Source organism: Clupea harengus, chromosome 3 (genome assembly GCF_900700415.2).
Source record: "Clupea harengus chromosome 3, Ch_v2.0.2, whole genome shotgun sequence".
NCBI lineage: Eukaryota > Metazoa > Chordata > Actinopteri > Clupeiformes > Clupeidae > Clupea > Clupea harengus.
Genome location: NC_045154.1, coordinates 23224949 through 23245505, shown reverse-complemented (window position 1 = coordinate 23245505; position 20557 = coordinate 23224949). Strand labels below are relative to the sequence as shown.

The following is a 20557-nucleotide window of genomic DNA, read 5'->3' as shown; positions in this document are numbered from 1 at the left end:
AGTACCATAGTATGGTTCTTGGTGGCCCAGGTACCAAATTGTAATTGTTCACAGAAGTATTTTCAATTTTGATAGAACAACAGACACGGAACAGATACTAGATTTTCCAATGATAGTGACAGAATTTTAGAAGACCCACAAAAGTATTGGGATTGAATCCATTCCTGTGACTGTATGGCAACCATGTACCAAGCTTACATATGTTTAGCATAATCGTGATTGAACTGTTGACCAGTGATGCCTTTCTAATAGGAGTATGATCTTAGAGGACAAACATTTTACATGTCCTGTAGGGAGTGCTATCCTGGTCACCCCCTACCCCTACCTCATACACATACATGAGCTATTTACTTTACGAATAATAAGATAACAGGTCAGACATATAACTAGTCTGAACTGTGACATTGTGAAATGATAAATATAGCAATGAAAGTCAGGACTTGGAAGTATGCCCTCAAACAGACAGGCTACTCTTGCTGTGTGCCATATGTGCATGTGTCTTGGCAAGATGGTGAACGGTGAGTAATTGCACCCTCTTGCCATCATCTACTGCTTAGTAACAGTTCAGGACAAGGAATGCAATATTTGTATGGATGTGTGGTCTGTCCATTAGTTGGGCCATTGAAAGAACAGCAAGGCACCTGTTCTATGTCGTATTTATTTAGCTTTTGTCTCATATTGTTTGCTTCACGTGCCAAATAAGACAATGTGTTAGCGACTGCTTGGTGTGCCTGTCTAAGCTTGTTTAAAGAAAGTGCTCTTCAGTTAAGGCCTGCCCACCAGCCAGTCTTCAAGCACTGTGCTGCAGCCTTCTGTCTTTTAAATCTGGCAGCAGAGGAGAGCTGTTGCCATGGAAATCCATGGCTGGAGGAACTCCTGCTAAGGGTTGTGATGCCAGAGCTATAAACACAATAACACTGGTGGAGGCCTTGGAAAGTTGACTGGCAGAGAGAGAGAGTGTAACAAAAGACACGCTGGGTGATGATGCCACGGGAAATACCCTTGTTTAGCTATAAATGTAAGCATAGATTAAAGGTTAATGCGAAATCTGAATAAACACATTTTAAACCAAGACGATGCATACTTTCATTACTTTTCTGGCTGCAAACATAAGGTCGAGCGGTATATAGTCAATCAGTAATGTTGATCAGTATATTATCAATCAGTAATGTTGATCACTATATTATCGGTCAGTAATGTTGATCCATATATTGTCAATCAGTAATGTTGATCAGTATATAGTCAATCAGTAATGTTGATCAGTATATTATCAATCAGTAATGTTGATCAGTATATTATCAATCAGTAATGTTAATCAGCACATGTCCCATCCGTCTCACCACTGTTAGCAAATGCATCCCGCTACTCTTGGGCAACCACAACACTCAATTTTATATTTATCTGTGCTTTTGGCTATCTTTTCCCTCACGAATGCGTAAGCCAATTGCATGTTACACATGTCATACATATTGCCTGATTTATTTAATCAGGTGTGCTTAGCCCCAGCAGAGACCTAAAGCATGCTGTGCTGTGGGTGCAAAGGACCAGGACTGGGAAACTCTGGTTTCAGTGATCATATATGAGTGAGGTCAAATAGCCTTCAGCAGAGTTTTCCCTTCCATAACAGGCAAGATGCCTGGTCTCTTCATTAGAGGGATTAAAATGGGTAACTGACAGTCATGGTGGGTAATGCTGAGCAAAGATCCATGACGAGGACTATCTAACCCACAATAAATGAAGAATAGGTTTCTGACCTGCTAAGGATTTCGTTGTTTTCACTCAAGAGGCCCTCAAGGTCTTGTGACCTCAGTCAGGGAAGTTCTGCTAATTACTATCATATAATAAAAACGGAATCATATACACAAACCCCTATTATTCAGAGCCTCAAGGTTTGAGAGATAGCGCCCTCTGCTGTTCAAAGGCCAAACATGTTGTTTCACTGACACTTCATGGTCAGCTATGCAATGTATGGTTTTACTCAGAATAAAAGACAGTGTGTCTTCATTTCTTAGGAGTCGTGTAGATTGAGGATTGCTTGAGCTGCAAGTGAAACACAGAGAAAGACAATGAGACAGAGGGAGATGGAATAGAGATCAGTGAGTAGGTGAATTGGTGCAAATAAGGCTTAGCCCTTTGTTATATAAAGGTATTCAGGAATCCTGGGGTTTTTCTGGGCCTTACCTGCCAAACTCTGCAGGCGTGTCCTAACGTCCAGGTTGTGCTGGAGCATCTCCAGTAGCTCAAAGTATCTGAAGAGGGAGTCCCTGGGCCAGAAGACCTGCTCATCAACCTCCTGTTCCTGCATCACCATCATGTTCTCCTCCACATAGGTCTCCCAATCTGGAAGCAGAAGACAGAAATTCATCAACAGAAACTCGATGAACAACTGATAATAGTCATTTTCATCATTTATTAAATGTTTATTGTGAAATCACAAGTTTAAATTGTTGGTGGTATTTCTGCTATTTGGGTTAATTACAGCCTGAACTCAGTCTGATGTCAATGCTAGTTCAGGCTACTAACTAAAGTTTAGGATGGATATATTCATTATGGACTCTCAGAAAATACTAATAAAGTTTATTCTCATTTATATTTCTGATAAAAACTCAATCTTCTTTCAGAAATATTATTGGACAAATAAATATGTTTTGACCTTGTTCAATAATTATTGACCTTGTTCAATAATTAAAATAACAGTGCTACTATTGCCTGCTAAAATGCTAACAAGGGTGTGTGTCCCTAGCGGATACTACCACCAGCTGATTCTATTCCAAGGGTAATAAGATTGTTTTGTCTTCTTACACTTTACAATATTAAGATGTCCTTATGTCATAATAAGATATTATGGATATTATTACATTTATGAAAGTAACAAGTTATTTTTAGCCAAGGGAATCTCACCCTTGTCATTTGTACTATACACATTAATATTTGAAAGAGTATCTTCTTCCTCATCCTCATCCTCATCCTCTTCTGTTATTTGTGTTAAGCTGGATACAGGAAAATAGAAATGAAGCTTTTCAAGACATTCACATTTTTACATATCAAACATCTTTACTGCACTTCACGTTTAAGTAAGTTTTGCATTACTTTTAAGCTACAGTATTTAGCTATTTGTGTCCTCATTGCGTCCATGTTTGAATGAGAAATTGTCTTACTTTGGAAGCAGTGACTGACTTTTTCTCCTGAGGAAGAACAAAGGTAACAGAAATAGCAATGTCAATATCAGCTGAAATACTCCCCTTACAATGCAGGGGTGATTAGAGTAGTAAGTCTGTCTTAACCTGTTAATGATCTGTGCTTTGAAGTGGTCAGCCTTTTGCTGATTCTCAATTTGGTGCACTTCTCTTGATAGATCTTGTCTTATGGCCTGGAAATTATTCACTAAAGGGGAGTCATAAAAAGAGGTTATTCCCTTTTCTCCTAGAATGCTGTGGCACATAAATTCAATATTCAAATACTAACCTAGAATCCCCACAAAAATGTTGCGAAATATAACAGCCCCAATGATGAGCCACAAGATGATGTAAACTCCACAGATGTTTGGGTCCATCTCTGGAACCTTTCGTGTATCAGCCAGAATGGCATACCAGTGATCCAGAGTGAAGAGAATAAAAAGAGTGATGAAGGAGTTGGTGATGTCCCTATGGGGCGGAGACAAAGCCTTAGTTACCACAATACAAATGAATGGAGAGAGTCAAGAATGGACTTCTAACATTTTCAACATTGACTTGATTAACATGGCATTCACATTTTTGTTCTACAAGGCTACCAGATAGCAGCAGGCTATGGATCTAATGCAGTCAGCAGTTATCTTTGCATATGATACATCACATTTAGATATGCTCCAAAGTACTGCAAAAGAGTAAGAGTGATTTTTTTCCACACAGCCGCCACTCACTTGAAACTGTCATGGTATACTAGACCCAAGACATCAGAGCGTGTGTAACTTTGGAACAGGATGACTCCAACCACAGCAAAAATGTAAGCAAACACCAATAGAAGCAGAAAGATGAAAGACATGGCCTGGAAAGAAAAGCACATGGCATCAGTGGAATATAGATACACACCCGCTCTGCCCCTGTCCTGCTTAGTTAGGCCTGGGGGCTGAGCGGGTAAGAGAGACAATGCCAGACACGGCAGGGAGGCTGTCCTGCCAGACCCGGTGGCGCACCTCTTAGTTCTCTCAATCCTGTGATGCTTTCCATGGACCACTTGGAGGATAGGTAAACAGATGCTAGTGTAAGACAAAATTACATAAACCAAACAAATCTAAACACATGTAATACCCCCCTAATCAACTAAACTGGACTAAAATCTAAATAATATATTAAATAATATTCCCTTACACCTAGCCAGGCAGCCCCTCTCCCTCTCTCTCTCTCTCTCTCTCTCTCCCTCCCTCTCCTCTCATATCACATTGCTAATGCTTATAATAATACTGATAAAATGGCCATATTGCCTACTGTAAATCTACTACCCAAAGGTATCTCCTTATCTGTTTCTGAAATAAATGTCTACTAACAAAAATGTTCTCTCTCCCTTGTAGCATGTTCCGATTGCTGATGGAAGTGGAAACATTGCTCCTCACCCCCACTACTCCTCAACTATGCATATGGACAGCCAAACTCTACCCACTCACTCTGTTCTTTTTCTTTCTCTCCTAATCCAGACATCTTTGCTATGGGACGCTGCTGTAGTCTCTCCACCCGGTCTACCCGTAGAAACCCTCGGCCAATTGCACCCACCGCCACCGCACTGTCGTACATTTACTCTACCTCATACCCTATGCTAGCATTTATATACAATATATAATATTGCCACCATCAACCTTTTTTTCTCTGCTCCTACTCCCCTTACCCCTGTAACAGTAAACCTTTGAGCACAGAGCATACCCACTAAACTGGTCTTGTTTGTATCATGTATTTACCACCGGATGTCTGTATATATATTATGTACACCTACCAAAGGCAGGATATGTACAACACCTGTTGTTTCCCATCCCCTTCTGCCACACAACCCTCCCCCCATCCCCCCTTCCTATCTCCACCCGGCCGACCTCAAGCAGATGGGTCCCCCCTTATGTGCCGTGGTTCTGCTTAAGGTTCCTTCCTGACTAACAGGGAGTTTTTTCTTGCCCGTGTTGCCAATGTGCTTGCACTAAGGGGGTTCAGGCTCTGGGCTCGGTAAAGCGCCTAGAGACAATTGTATTGTTATGGCGCTATATAAATAAAATTGAATTGAATTGAATTGAATTGAATATGAATATGAATGAATGTTGGTGGTGGTCGGAGGGGCGGTAGGCGCTGATTGGCAGCCACGCTTCTGTTTTCCCCCAGGGCAGCTGTGGCTACTTATGTAGCTTACCACCACCGGTATGACTGTGTATGTATGAATGACTACTGGACTCTGGACTCTGTAAAGCGACTTCGGGTATTTAGAGAAGCGCTATATACAGTGGGGAAAATAAGTATTTGAACCCCTGCCGATTTCGCAAGTTTGGCCACTTGCAAAGAAATGTGTGATCTATAATTGTAATGGTAGGTGTATTTTAACAGTGAGAAATAGAATATCAACAAACAAATCCAGAAAACTCCATTTTATAACATTTATGACTTTATTTGTATTTGATGCAGAAAATAAGTATTTGAACCCCCAAGCAAACAGCAAGAATTCTGGCTCCCAATGACCAGTTATGTGCCCAAGAAGCACACAGATTAGTCCTCATTAGGCCTAACAAGGTACACCTGATCTCAACTGGTGACGTGTATAAAAGAAACCTGTCCAAAGAATCATACTTCACACCTTCAACCTCACCACCATGGGCAAGACCAAAGAGTTGACCAAGGACGTCAGAGATAAGATTGTAGACCTGCACAAGGCTGGAATGGGTTACAAAACCATCGGCGAGCAGCTTGGTGAGAAGCAGACAACTATTGGTGCGATTATTCACCAAACAACTGTCAATCGCTCTAGGTCTGGGGCTCCATGCAAGATATCCCCTCGGGCGGTATCGGTGATCATCCGAAAGGTGCAGAATAACCCCAAAACTACACAGGGGGAGCTTGTGAATGATCTCAAGGCAGCTGGGACCACAGTCACCAATTAAACCATTGGCAACACACTACGCCGTAATGGTTTGAAGAACTGCAGCACTCGCAAGGTCCCCCTGCTCAAGGAAGCACATGTACAGGGCCGTCTGAAGTTTGCCATGAACACTTAAATGATTCTAAGGAGGATTGGGAGACAGGATGTGGTCAGATGAGACCAAAATCAAGCTCTTTGGCATGAACTCGACTTGCCGCGTTTGGAGGGGGAAGAATGCTGAATATGACACCATCCCCACCGTCAAGCATGGAGGTGGAAACCTTATGCTTTGGGGCTGTTTCTCTGCCAAGGGTACAGGACGACTCCACTGCATTGAGGGGACTATGGATGGGGCCATGTAACGTGGAATATTGGGCTTGAACCTCATTCCCTCATTCCCTCCCATTGAAAACGCAACCTTAAGGATTTGGAGAGGATCTGCAAAGAGGAGTGGACCAAAATCCCTCCTGAGATGTGTGTAAACCTGGTGACCAACTACAAGAAAAGTCTGATGTCTGTGCTTGCCAACAAGGATTATTCCACCAAGTACTAAGTCATGTTTTGCTAGGGGTTCAAATACTTATTTTCTGCATCAAATGCAAATTAAGTCATAAATGTTATAAAATGCAGTTTTCTGGATTTTTTTGTTGATATTCTGTTTCTCACTGTTAAAATACACCTACTATTACAATTATAGATCACACATTTCTTTGCAAGTGGTCAAACTTGCGAAATCAGCAGGGGTTCAAATACTTATTTTCCCCACTGTAAGATTTAATGATTATTATTATTATTATCAGTTGATTTGCTCTGTTATGAATCTGAAATAATAGTCCTGTAACTAAAATGCTCTTCTACCTTAAATGCTTTGGAGACTGTTAACACAATGAGTCGAATCGATCGAAATTTGGACACCATCTTTAGAGCTCGTAGGATGCGGAACTTCCTCAGGTGCTCCACAAACTGTATCTGATCTTTGTTTGCAACTCCAATAGTTCTTATGATTTCAGGGAGGACCGACTGCAATAGACAAAAAAAGCAGAAAAAAATCATCATGCTGCATACTTTTCAAATATATTTTGAAAATATATTAAAAGTATTTTGAAAAGCGCTATATAAATTTGATGTATTATTATTATATTATTGTATTATGCAGTGAGTCTCACCAAGACTGTGACTACAAAATCAAAGATGTTCCAAGTGCTCCTCCAAAACTGTTTGAAATTGTCCAACCATTTAAGCAGGATCTCCAAGAAGAAAATGGCCAGGATACTCCAGTCCATAATGTCCAAAACTAATTTCAAGACCTCCAGATTTGGGTCCCCGTTGTCAAATATCTCTGGATGAACATATAGTATATCATTAAGATGGATGGACAAATGAATGGCTGTTTAAAAAAGAGTTTTCAAAATGTAAACCACTAAGACGGTTTGTCTCTCACCTGCTTGAATCTCTAATATAATCGTGTTTAAGATAATGAGTGCAACAATAATATTTGAAAAATGTCTACCTGGAAAATATTAGTTAAGGTTGAAAAGTTAAAGATACAATTTGAATTCCTAGCATTTCCACATCTGTGTTCTTGATATAACCAGACACAACAGATTACAGAGTTCTGCACTAAGGGCTATCTATAGGATACCAGAAAAATCTCTTGTAAAGTTAATAAATAACATGAAACAAGACCTAACCAGCATCTAATTGGGTTACATTAAACAGAGATGGATGAGATGGATGTATGTGTAAACACCACATCATCAAGGATCATCAACTATTTATCTTAGGATACTTTGAATGATCCAGTGGGAAAACATGTTGAGAGGTGGTAAACTTGTGTAGCGATTTTTCAGGCGACTTCGTCTGCGGTCCTCCATAGTGACGATGTGGTCCCTCTGAGGGGTTATCTCAAAGCGCACTAGCTGGTGGGAATCCTTTCCATTAAGGGTGGTTGAGTCTGTGACAAATCAAAACAAGTCAGACCAGATGTGAAGGGAGGGGAAAATTAGCATTGTTGCTGCTTCTTAGACAAATTGAACGTCTTTGAATCTGAAAGTTCCTTTTGTAGCCTAGTCTATGTAGCCTAGGTCTATATTTCGTTTTGATGAAAGAGCCATGCCTACCAAATACATCCTTGATGCAATATTTCGGAGTGCCTCGCTGACCCTCCTGAAGCTGATCAATCAAATAGAAGCTTTGGATGAGTTTGGATCGCACTACCTCTGCTCTGGGGAGGTATCTCTCCTGGACAAGGTTGTGGTGAGAGGCGCGATGCTCCTTAAGCAGAAATGCATGAGTCATGAGTTAGTAACGATTTCATTATTCATACCTCATTACGTTTCTAATGCTTGGTGTCAATCTGTGAATTACCTCGGTCCCCATGTCTCTACTGCAGTTCTATAGTCGATCACTCACAACTAAATGAACAACATAAGGCAAGCGTTTTCCTTTAGAACGGACCTGTCTTGGAATGTCATTGTTGCATGTCAATAAACAAATTCGGATTGTAATGGGGCAGGCTGACGACACTAAATAAAATGACATCACAATCTGTCACGAGAAGTAATCAAGTATACCTTATGACAGAGGAAATGTTAAAAAATTAAACAATAATTAAATAAAAATAAAACATATATCCTAGCGACTACAAAATCCCCTCATCAGTACAGTGAAAATAAGTAACCCCCCCCCCCCCCCCCCCCACTTAATCAAACGTTATGGTAATTTGTAATATTCCGTAGGCCTAGTTATCAGTGCATGTACGAATAGTAATAAGTTACCAAAATACGCTTTTGATTTTAATACTCAATTTCGCTCATTCATTATCTTGATGATAAGAATGATGATGATGGCCTGATGTGTTTGCTTCCTCAAGGAAATGTATTGCGTACTCTGATTGGCTGATTGAAAGACGATGACGCTGCTGAAAATCCAATGGTGAGATGCCACACTTTAGTTACTTTGAGGAGCTCCGGTTTGCACATCCGTACCGCTTGTTGGAGTTTCTCTTTCGGTACTGCTTGCGTCGCTGGTCCTGAGTAGTGTCTGTGCCTCTGCAGTGTGTTTTTCAAAAAAGGTGAATCCCAGTTGCATGCACTGGAGACACATAAGCATCGAACAATGCTTAAGTTGTTATTTGTCGCTTTTCTCGCCATTGCTGCTCAGGCTAGTGATGTGCTCGATTTCACAGATGACGACTTTGACAGTAGAATTGGAAATCACGACATGATCCTCGTGGAATTCTTTGCACCATGGTGAGTTTGGCAGCTCCGTAAGGCTTCATATGTACCTAACCACTTTACACTGTGCATGCTATGATCTGTAACGTTACATATTCATATGGTAGCGTTATACTTATATGAATGAAATGGGCGCAGCGGAGGCAAAAGTCCAGCTAAATTAACGTTAGCTTGTTGAAGCGCTAACTAACGGTAGTCTGTTAGCCTGTTAGCAAGGGTTTCCGCACGAACTAGTAACCTTAGTAGATAACTTAACTGGTTAAATGTTGACGCTCCCCGTCATTCATTAGTTTGATTTGATAATAGGTTGGTAGTCCCTTCATCGAAAAGTTGAAGTTCGCTATGAGCTAGTGAGTGCTAACATTGCGCAAAGCATTCATTTGATTCAGAGCTGATGTTAGCTGACAGACTCCTCTTTAGTGAGGTTTCTGAAAGACCTGGGTTTCCCTACAATATGCAGCCTAATCGTTGCATGGTGTCATATTATAGTCCTATATTGCTAGTTTGGTGTGCGTCTTTCTCTGCGTGTCGTTTGCCATTGCTGGAGTTAATTAACTTGTTATCCACAATTACTTAGCTAGCCATCACTAGTTCGTAATGTTTCATTGGTATAGCTAGCCAACTACCGAGTGAGTGCGACTGTCAATATTGAGGTATTTATACGTTTCTCCAGTTTCTTGCTCCTTCGGGTGATTTTGTCTTTCAAGAAAACGTTGTACTGTTCGAAGAAACTAACTTTAATTTCTTAGTTTCTAGTGGATAGCTAGCCACAATGTCGAATAACCAAATTGCTAAGGAAGAAGCGAAGTTGTGGGCACGGCCGCCAATCGCTGTAATGCTCTGATTCGTCACATGAGTTTCGGTGTCCGACTCTCATTGGCTCACGTTAGATATTACGTTGCTCTAGTTTAACTAGTTCTCTTACTGACCTGAGCAAGGCCTCTCCCCATTGATTTATGTTGTGAAACCCTCGCTTAAGTTTTAACTTTTCACATCAAACCTTTACGTTCATTGCCTAAGGTTCGTAACAGATTTTGAACCTAATTTTGTATCACTTAACTTCATAGGTGTGGACACTGTAAACGTCTTGCTCCTGAGTTTGAGGCTGCTGCTACCCGTTTGAAAGGAATTGTCTCCCTGGGAAAGGTACTCTTAATAAGTGTTTTCACTTTTTTCCACTTATTTATGAAATTGAAACCAGTTATGCCATTGCCTAAAAAAAAACTAAAACATTTTTTTTCTGTAAAGGTCGATTGCACAGTCAGCTCCACCGTGTGTGGTAAGTATGGAGTGAGTGGCTACCCAACCCTCAAGATCTTCAGAGATGGAGAAGAATCAGGGGCCTATGATGGACCGCGGACTGCAGGTGCGCTTAGTATGATTGATTGGAGTCCCCTACTTAGCCACCTTCTCTTCAACTCTATGGTATCTACTTCTGATGTGTTACTTCCTCTGAGTTTCTGCTGCTTTTTGTCTCAGATGGGATTGTTAGTCACTTGAAGAAGCAGGCAGGCCCAGCGTCAGTGGAGATCAAGACAGAAGCAGACTTTGACAAGTATACAAAAGATCGTGATGCAAGTGTCGTGGGTAAGATGGTAGACCACAAAAAGATCAATACACATCCTCTTACAGGAAAATCCAAAGTTCCGTGTATCATTGTGTTGGTCCTTTTGTTCTCAAGGCAAATGAAATACGACACTTGTGACAACCCACAGTCATAGCAATTGTGTATGAATGATCATCTATTAAGATATCCATCTCTCTGTGCTCAGGTTTCTTTGCTGATGGTGGCAGTTCAGCCCAGGCAGAGTACCTCAAGTCTGCCAGTGCCCTCAGAGAGTCCTACCGCTTTGCCCACACCAACAACGAGGACCTGCTGAAGAAATACAACATTGAGGGAGAGTGAGTAGCTGTTTTAACGGATCATTTCAGTCATCCCCAACACTTTTGCTTTCTCTTTGATTCAGCAGTTAGAAGTGAGCAGCCATCTTGGAATTCAATTTAGTATTAGATTGATTTGTCATGATGTTTTGCAGGGGTGTCGTTCTCTTCCGGCCACCACTCCTGGCCAATAAGTTTGAAGACAGCAGTGTCCAGTTCAGTGAGGAGAAATTCACCAATGCCAAGATCAAGAAGTTCATTCAGGACAGCATGTAAGTTTACACATTAGTCATTTCATTCCTGTGAAAACTGTATTTTGCCCCGGGATAGATGTTTAATCTGTAAATATGCAGCATGTTTTGTTTGTGTATTTACTTTCTGAGTTGTCATTTTGCAGTTGGTTGATTGTGATTGCCACTGTGATTTGATTTGTAGTGTCACTAGTTCTGTTATTTGAACTTTTTTTTAAGGAGACACTCCTCAACACACATACAGAAATTGTTATATATGCTTTGGTATAAAGTCAATTTTTTTGTACTCTTTTATGTAGAATTAGAATTTCTTTTTGATGCATACATTGGAGTGTTTTTAGCCAAGTTGTTGATAGATGTCTGCTTGTAACAGGTTGGCAGAAACCTATTCATTGCTTTCTACTCAATCCTTTTAATACAATCTAATGATGCACATATTATACCTTTTTTTTTTTAAATGTATTTTAATCCACCCCCTTGCAGTTCACTTACACCCCCCTAGATGGGGCCCATTCCATTGTTTGAATACCACAGTTCTATAGCACTTAGGGTTATCAGCATTGTTCCCTGAAACCCTTTGCAGTAACTAAGTAACAAATCCAAAATGTTCAGCATTTTAGAAAGATGATGGAAGTGTTTTCTCTACATTCAGATGTTTATTGCTCTTTCCCTTGATTTTATAGCTTTGGAATGTGCCCCCACATGACTGATGACAACAAGGACCTGCTCAAGGGGAAGGACCTGCTGGTGGCCTACTTCGACGTTGACTATGAGAAGAACCCCAAGGGCTCTAACTACTGGAGGAACAGGTAACTCAAACCTTTCTGCCCCCACATCCCTTTGTGATTGATATTGACAGGAACATTTCTGCCTCTCTGACTAGTAGCTACCTGGACCAGTTGGACCCATCTTTCTCAGCCTCATCCAGTGTTTACTGAATGTGCTCACATACCTACCTTTTCTTTTAAATGTCTTCCTCCATGTCTGTTTCCACTGTATCACTTGATGTCTAAATTGCTTGATGACTAAATGTGATTCACTCCGATGTTTTTCTGTAGAGTGATGAAGGTAGCCAAGGGATTCCTTGATCAGGGAAAGACGTTGAACTTTGCTGTGGCAAACAAGAACAGTTTCAGCCAGGACCTTTCAGAGATGGGTATGGATGGCAGCGCTGGGGAACTGCCTGTTGTGGGCATCCGCACAGCCAAAGGCGACAAATATATAATGCAGGAGGAGTTCTCGTAAGTAACATTTTATCGGAGTTCTAGATTGTGGTGTGTTTTTTTTTTTTTTTTTTTTTTTTTTTTTTTTGGGTAGGAGTGGCTTTCTGTGTCAGTTTCATTGTGTATCAGTGCACCATTGATCAAGATTATGGACTTTTGGCATGACCTTATTAGTCTGACTGTTCAGAAGTAAAGCTGTTGGAGTATATCAAGTTTTCTCAGTTCTGATCCTTGCAAAAATGGAATAAAGTGGTCCCAGCAGGACAGTATCTACCTGCACTGTGTATTGTGTAGTGTTAAATAACAATATTGTCAGAGACTCCAATCACAGAATTTTCTGAAATTCACTTTTCCTGTGCAGCCGTGATGGGAAGGCCTTGGAGCGTTTCCTGCAGGACTACTTTGATGGGAATCTTAAGCGCTACCTGAAGTCTGAGCCCATTCCCGAAAACAATGATGGACCAGTCAAGGTAAGGAGGATATAGAGATAAAGTTAAATAATTCTTTAGGGCTTAATGCCCCCAGTAATGTCTGGGCCATGTGCAACAACTCTGCAACACTGTTTAGCAAAGTTTCATCTGGATACAGTTTCAAAGTTGACCATGCAGGTTTTGTTTGGGTGGTAACCCCCTCCGTGCTCCTATATCTAAAAGTTTGGCGCTAACATGACACCTTAAATCTTATAGCTAATAAATGGCTTGAAGTCAAGCCATACAGCGAGTCATTTATACCACTGCAGCTTTGTTCAGTGTTCCATAGCAGTTTAGTCCCCAGTGGGACTTGAATGTAAACATTGTGACAGCTGCAGTGACGGCATTTTTAGTAGACATTGCAAACATATATTCTTGTATGGTGGTGTGTTGTTGTTCTTATTGTTATTATTACACCTTACCTGCTCCACCCTACAGGTTCTTGTGGCTGAGAACTTTGACTCCATTGTGAATGATGATAGCAAGGATGTCCTGATCGAGTTCTACGCACCGTGGTGTGGTCACTGCAAGAGCCTTGAGCCCAAATACATCGAACTGGGAGAAAAGGTACGTATTGTAAAATCAGTTTCCCATCAGAAGCATTATGAAATGAGACTGACCACTAGTGTTGCACAGTATACTGATACTAAAAATGTATCGCAATACCCAGCTGTTTAAAATGGTACTATACCCCTTTTTTATTAGTACCAGTACTTTAAGAATGAGAGCTGTATGATGTGGCGTTGATGTGCGGTATCAGGGCAGTGAGCAGCGTTCAGTGAGCAACTATAGGCAAATGAGCTCGAGCAACTTCCGGTTACGATTTTTCAAAATAAAAGTCCCTTATTAGCCCCGTGTTTTCTTAAACTATCAGAGATATTAATTTCATAGTAACATCAAAATGGGTTAAAAACGATTCACTGATGTTACAAAAGTATGGTTTTCTTGTTTTAATATAATGAACAATGACTAAACAGACAATATTGTATTAAGAAAAAGTCAAACACACCCCATTATGCTGATAAAAGGATTATGCCTTCATTAAAGTTGGTTGAACTTGTTCAGAACTGTAAAGAAAGGGTAAAATATGTTTAGCAGTCATTATTCTGGTCATTCACTGTGAAAAAACACTTGACACACAGATCACACAGGTGAAAAGGGATTATCTCCAATGCCAGGGTATTGCCATGTGACACATATCACTCTTTGCTGAAAAAACTAAAGATTGTGTCTCAATGAAAGGGGGGTGGAATATGTTCAGGACACTCCAAACATTAAATAAAATGTGTGAAGTAGTTCAGATTTGCGTCCCTGAAGGCTCCACAATACTTTAAACATAGGTGATCAGACAGGCGAAAATGCATTATTTTCAATGGCAGGGCCATGTGATACGTATGACACTTTGCTGAAAAAACTAAAGATTGTGTCTCAATGAAAGGGGGGTGGAATATGTTCAGGACACTCCAAACATTAAATAAAATGTGTGAAGTAGTTGAGATTTTCGTCCCTGAGTGCTCCACAATACTTTAAACGTACGTGTCACATGGCCCTGCCATTGAACATAATGCATTTTCGCCTGTCTGATCACCTATGTTTAAAGTATTGTGGAGCATTCAGGGACGTAAATCTCAACTACTTCACACATTTTATCTAATGTTTGGAGTGTCCTGAACATATTCCACCCCCCTTTCATTGAGACACAATCTTTAGTTTTTTCAGCAAAGAGTGATACATGTCACATGGCCCTGCCATTGAAGACAATGCATTTTCGCCTGTGTGTAGGCCTATGTTTAAAGTATTGTGGAGCCTTCAGGGACGTAAATCTCAACTACTTCACACATTTTATTTAATGTTTGGAGTGTCCTGAACATATTCCACCCCCCTTTCATTGAGACACAATCTTTAGTTTCATCAGCAAAGAGTGATACATGTCACATGGCAATACCCTGCCATTGAAGATAATGCATTTTCGCCTGTGTGATCTGTGTGTCAAGTGTTTTTTCACAGTGAATGACCAGAATAATGACTGCTAAACATATTTTACCCTTTCTTTACAGTGTTCTGAACATGTTCAACCAACTTTATTGAAGACGTAATCCTTTTATCAGCAGATTGTTGTGTGTTTTACTGTTTCTTACTACAATATTTACAATGATGCCTGTTTAGTCAGTGTTCCCTATATTTAAACAAGAAAATCATACTTTTGTAACATCAGTGAATCGTTTTTAACCCATTTTGATGTTACTATGAAAGTAATATTAATTGTCAATTTTCAGCTACATCTTAGTCATTATCAAAGTATCCTGTACGCTTAAAATTAACTCACTATATCTTACCTTGTTTTAAAGCAAGTTAATATAATGCACAGTTAACAAAATACCATTATAAAGTCTGATCTAGCGAGTAGACAGATTAGGACTTTATAATGACAAATAGGCTACTATAACTTTCAAACACGCTTTTAACTATTTTCCCGATCATTAGGACAAATGGAACAATAAAACTCGTTGCATATAAAAGGTTTTTATATTACCCAGTCGATTAACAGGGTTGTTTGTTGTAAAAACCTTTCATTTGATACAACAAACTAATTTTACTTCCTCGTTTCGTTTTACTTCCTGGGGTTATTGTGGGTTATTGTTGCTAGCAGAACGGAACTAGGGCAGTGTGTGTTTGCTGTGCTCTGCTACCACTTCCTGCAGGCATAGTGGGCAGGGCTCGAAATTGGCACCCGCCAAGCGCCAATGGCGTGTAGATTTTTGGGCTGGCGACTAAATTGTGTCCGATGCCCCGCCACTTGGCGAGTGACATTGCGGAGTACAGCGCCCGACTACCGCTCCCGTCATGGTTAATATTTTGATTCGCGCTTGCAACGTTAACACGAACAGTGGGAGAGAGTTCTAAGAATTTCTATATAACAATTTGCCCGCGAATACAAAGTTTTAATATTTTGCCCGCGAATACAAAGTTTATAAAGTTCTAATATTTTGAGCGCGAATCAAAAGTTGAAACAGACTAACTTACTTTACCACACGCAAAGGTAAACGTCAGTGGGCTTTAACCGGTCACCTGTCAGCTAGAATCCAGAAGTTTGTTGTCTCTGAATGATGTTAGCAGCAGCTAAGCAGCTAGCTATCCTAGCCTGTCACCCTACTGGATCCATCATTAGATAAGTTTTATACTTCCTTGTCAGGCTGACAAGAAAATCAACTATCGATAATATGATTTCGAGCTTGTCTCCACTATTGTTGTGCAATGATATCCCCTGTCCTCCCGTCTCCCGATAAATTAAGCTAACTAATTTTTGCGTGCTAGCTATCGCTAGCTAGCATGGGGAGTTGCCATTGACTAGCGAGCTACAAACGTCAGCCAACAATGCAAAATCAAATGATATGGCAGAAACAACGTCAATACCAGGCTGTTTAGTTACATTACAGGGAAACCAGCCATCAAGTACATGGAATTGAGTTGTATTATTGTCAACACAAGTTTTTTTTTTATTTTTCCTTTCAGGCTCTGGGCTCTGTAAAGCGCCTTGAGACAATTGTACTGTTCTGGGGCTATATAAATAAAATTGAATTGAATTTATAAATTATTTAAAAAAGTAAAATTAGTTGATTTTGTTTAATCCATTCTGAGAGTGATTAACAATGATATTGAAATCATAGGTAAAGGTTGTTTAAGTCAAACAATGTCAGAGTAGGTCTGAAATGCCAGGTTTAATTTTGGCCAGTAAAAAATATGATTGGCTGGTAATTTTTTTCATCTACCAGCCAAGTTAATTTCGAGCCCTGATAGTGGGTGTGCCAACATTTAGTTTTTTCTTCTACTAGGCATGCTGCAGCTATCAGTGTGACAAAAGGAGAGGCATGGCTGCAAATATAAGTGCTGTTGCCAACCATCCACAGCTTCTCGACAAAACAGATACACAAAGTGAAATATGGCATTATTTTGCTTACACAGCTGACAGTCAGGGCAAGCCCACAAACACAACAAAGCCTGTCTGTGAAAGATGTTTTAAAACTACTCAGACCAAAGGAGCCAATGTTCCAACAGACATGCTGACCTGTATAGAGAATTCAGAGTGAATGGTTAGCGAGTGTTAGGGATGACATACTGTAATTGCATCATGCCCAAGCCCTCAAATATAAGTCAAACGAGTGTGGTTAATTTTGTGACGAGCAAACCTTTTTCATCATAGGAGTTTGACAAGGGCAATGATGACTGTTTAATTTGGCTTCATCTTTTTAGATAATTTACCAATGTGGCAAACACAACGCACACACTAGCAACATTAACTTTACCATAACTTGCAAGCTTACTGCATACCATGTAAAAGCTTTAATAACACTATGAACTTGATGTAATTATTTACAATAATCAAATTATTTATGATATAAATGTCGATACACCTCCTTGGTGAGAAGCATTTTCTAGTCAGATTAGATTTTTCAATGTCTTTTGTTTTTGTTGTGGTATTGTTTCAGTATCGGTGTAGAGATATTGAGGCAGGTTTTTGGTACCATCAGCTGAACTGAAATAAAAGTGGTGAGGTTTCAGCAACACTCTGAGTTCACACCTACTCCATCTAAAATGTACCGAGTTGTTCATTCTAATTCATGCATTAACCATCATGTTTTAAAAATCATGTTTTGGATGTAGTAGGACTGTTATTGATCATGTACGTATGTGTGTTCTTACTAGTGTCCATGTAACTCATGTTATTGCATATTTTTTTAGCTTGCCAATGACCCCAACATCGTCATTGCAAAGATGGATGCGACAGCAAATGACGTACCCTCGCAATATGAAGTTCGGGGGTAAGAGGAAAAAAATTAAACAATTCTAAGACCAGTTGACACACGAGTCAAACAGCTCTGAATTGACCCCTGCTCATGTCTTGTTTTTCAGATTCCCCACAATCTTTTTCTCTCCAGCTGGACAGAAAAACAGTCCAAGGAAATATGAGGTTTGTTTTCAGTTCGCCCAGTCGTTACACAATACCTCTACAGCGTTTCATGTGATTTTTTTTTTTTTTTTTCCATATGCTTCTCCTGATGAGACGTGTTGGTCCTTTTGCAGGGAGGTCGTGAGGTCGCTGATTTCCTTTCCTACCTGAAGAGGGAGGCCACCAATCCTGTGGTGGCTGAGGAAGACGAGAAGAAGCCCAAGAAGAAGAAGAAGTCAGAGCTCTAAACACATCATCAGCCAACCTGCACTCAAGGGAGTTATGAAAGGAGAACTAAATTATATTCCACGCTTCTAGAGATCTACAGAATGCTCTGACCCAAGTCATGACGGCAGCCCTCTCTTTGGCCTGCTGGGAACACTGTGGACTGTGGTGGTGGCCGGGCTGCGCCTCATTTAAAAATGTCTTCAAAAGGTGGACTGCTTTTGAAATCGAGATTATTTTTCCCTTGCTCTGAACCATGGAAAAATGCACTTTGGTGATGAGACCAGTATCCAGTCACACATTGTTTTGTGTTCTGAAAAAAATGGGGGTGTTGGTGAATTGCTTTTTTTTCTTTGGTTTGTTTTATTTTGTTTTGTATCTTGTCTCATTTTGTACATTTGGAAGGATCGTGAAATAAAAGGCCCACTAAACCAATTGCTGTATCGCCATGTTGTCTGAAGAGAACATTTGCAATATTTTTCTTCTAGTTGAACAAGGGAATGCAAGAACTTCAAGGGGACAGAAGTCTGTAGACCATGTCTGCCACCTCTAGATGAGGTCACGCATATCTTCTGATGCTTGCCAGTATCGCCAAGGGCAAGCTTGAAGATTTAGCAATAGTAGGCTAAGGCTAACATTAAAGTGAACTATTTGAAGGGCCAAAGAAGTCTGTAGACCATGTCTATTACCTTAAAATGAGTGTGTAAATCTTCTGATACTTACCAGTATCGGCAAGTGCAAGCTTTAAGATTTAGCAATAGTAGTTTTTCTATCTTCTATGGATTTATACACTTTGTTGCTGGTTAAAGCTAACATGAACACCATTAAAATGAACCATGACCGTAGATCTGTGGAAAAGCAGAATGCTGTCAGTTCCCTGTGTCACATATAGACCATGTTTTCTGTTCTCATTCCCACCCCAACCATGCAGTCAGATGGAAGACTGGTAATGTTGGCTATAGTTTTCTTATGAGAACTTATTTGTGGAGTGTTCAAATTAAATGAAATCAAACTTTATTTATACAGCGCATTTCATACTAGGAGGTAACACTGCGCTTCACAGAAGGAAATGGGTTACAAACACTTGTGTGAGAGATTTTCCAGAGGGATGAGAAAACCCTATCATGTAAGTGCAAACATATCGTGTTGAACTCCTGATGGGGGAGGATTTTAGGAAACGGGTATGCATCATGAATAAACCTAATGAACAAAAACGACAATAAAAATCAAAAGTCTTTCATTAGCCTACCTGTTTGCAGACAAAGCTAACTAGCTGCAAAGCACATGTAAATCATTTAATTTATAGTGGTCATATGAGTCGCTTCACTCTGCCATTTTTGTTTTTATAGATTTATTTGCCTGTTTAGACTAAATAAATGGTCCTTTACAAGTCTGTGAGGAGTTTTTCACACTTCATAAGGTACTTCTGGTATACTTTTGTCTATATTGTGCTGTCTACAGACACGCTATGTAGAGGTTACAAAGATAAGATAATCTAAAATAAGCTTTTTAGAAGGATGCCAAGGCTTTTTTGCTTGGGTAGAATCAAACATCATCTCTGTTGGTCCAGTTCCTTTGCTTACATTTACATTTAGTCATTTAGCAGACGCTTTTATCCAAAGCGACTTACAAGGATGAATACACATTTTTTACATTTACACTGATGGCACACTGCACATCCGGAGCAATTAAGGGTTCAGTGTCTTGCTCAAGGACGCTTCGACAGGGAATCGAACTAGCAACCTTCTGATTACGTCCATGGCGGTCGCATGCTGTGTTCACATTCTTATCTGGCAACCCAGTGTCAAAATGGTACTAGAGAAATGGGCAAAGGGTGGGATCACACAGGCCAAAACACACACAGAAATTCTGCTCCAGAATTGAAATTTTAAAAGAATGTAAAAGGAGAATATACTGGTTGTTGCATTGTTGTTGGAGAAGCCAGTATTTCAGTTTAGCATGTTTCCTTCCTCTCTGATTACATCATGTTCATGTTTATTTACGATGTTTGATATTCGTTCTGCTAAGGCCCATACGTTTTTCAAGGAATACAAGTGTGTACAATACAATACATTGTGTAATTGGTCACGTTTAACTATTCTCAATGTATACCCCATTGAATGTCACATTCCTACTGTTTAAAACAGATAGTCATGTTGACGATTCACTTACGATGGGTAAACGAATAATTGTGCACTAACACAGTAACAGAATTGTGCACTAACACAGGCACCTT

The 20557-nt window shown here is 40.1% G+C and overlaps 2 protein-coding genes across 2 annotated transcripts; one reads left to right on the top strand and one right to left on the bottom strand.

Annotated features, from left to right (window-relative positions):
- Nucleotides 1-1160: 1160 nt before the first annotated feature.
- On the bottom strand, nucleotides 1161-8719 carry LOC105913351 (cation channel sperm-associated protein 2). Its single transcript, XM_031565071.2, has 13 exons — nucleotides 8455-8719; nucleotides 8208-8361; nucleotides 7877-8041; nucleotides 7529-7597; nucleotides 7254-7426; nucleotides 6946-7107; nucleotides 3902-4026; nucleotides 3466-3644; nucleotides 3285-3384; nucleotides 3159-3185; nucleotides 2902-2990; nucleotides 2182-2340; nucleotides 1161-2040 (listed from the first exon to the last, which is right to left on the bottom strand). The coding sequence occupies exons 1-13, from the start codon at nucleotides 8464-8466 to the stop codon at nucleotides 2009-2011; spliced, it is 1446 nt and encodes a 481-aa protein (XP_031420931.1). The 5' UTR covers nucleotides 8467-8719; the 3' UTR covers nucleotides 1161-2008.
- A 321-nt stretch (nucleotides 8720-9040) lies between these two features.
- pdia3 (protein disulfide isomerase family A, member 3) lies at nucleotides 9041-18756 on the top strand. Its single transcript, XM_012842510.3, has 13 exons — nucleotides 9041-9338; nucleotides 10391-10469; nucleotides 10572-10689; nucleotides 10803-10910; nucleotides 11096-11225; nucleotides 11360-11476; nucleotides 12139-12264; nucleotides 12514-12696; nucleotides 13040-13148; nucleotides 13587-13715; nucleotides 17889-17968; nucleotides 18060-18117; nucleotides 18231-18756. Exons 1-13 carry the CDS (start codon nucleotides 9205-9207, stop codon nucleotides 18342-18344), a joined length of 1485 nt encoding a protein of 494 aa, XP_012697964.1. The 5' UTR covers nucleotides 9041-9204; the 3' UTR covers nucleotides 18345-18756.
- The last annotated feature ends 1801 nt before the right edge of the window (nucleotides 18757-20557 follow it).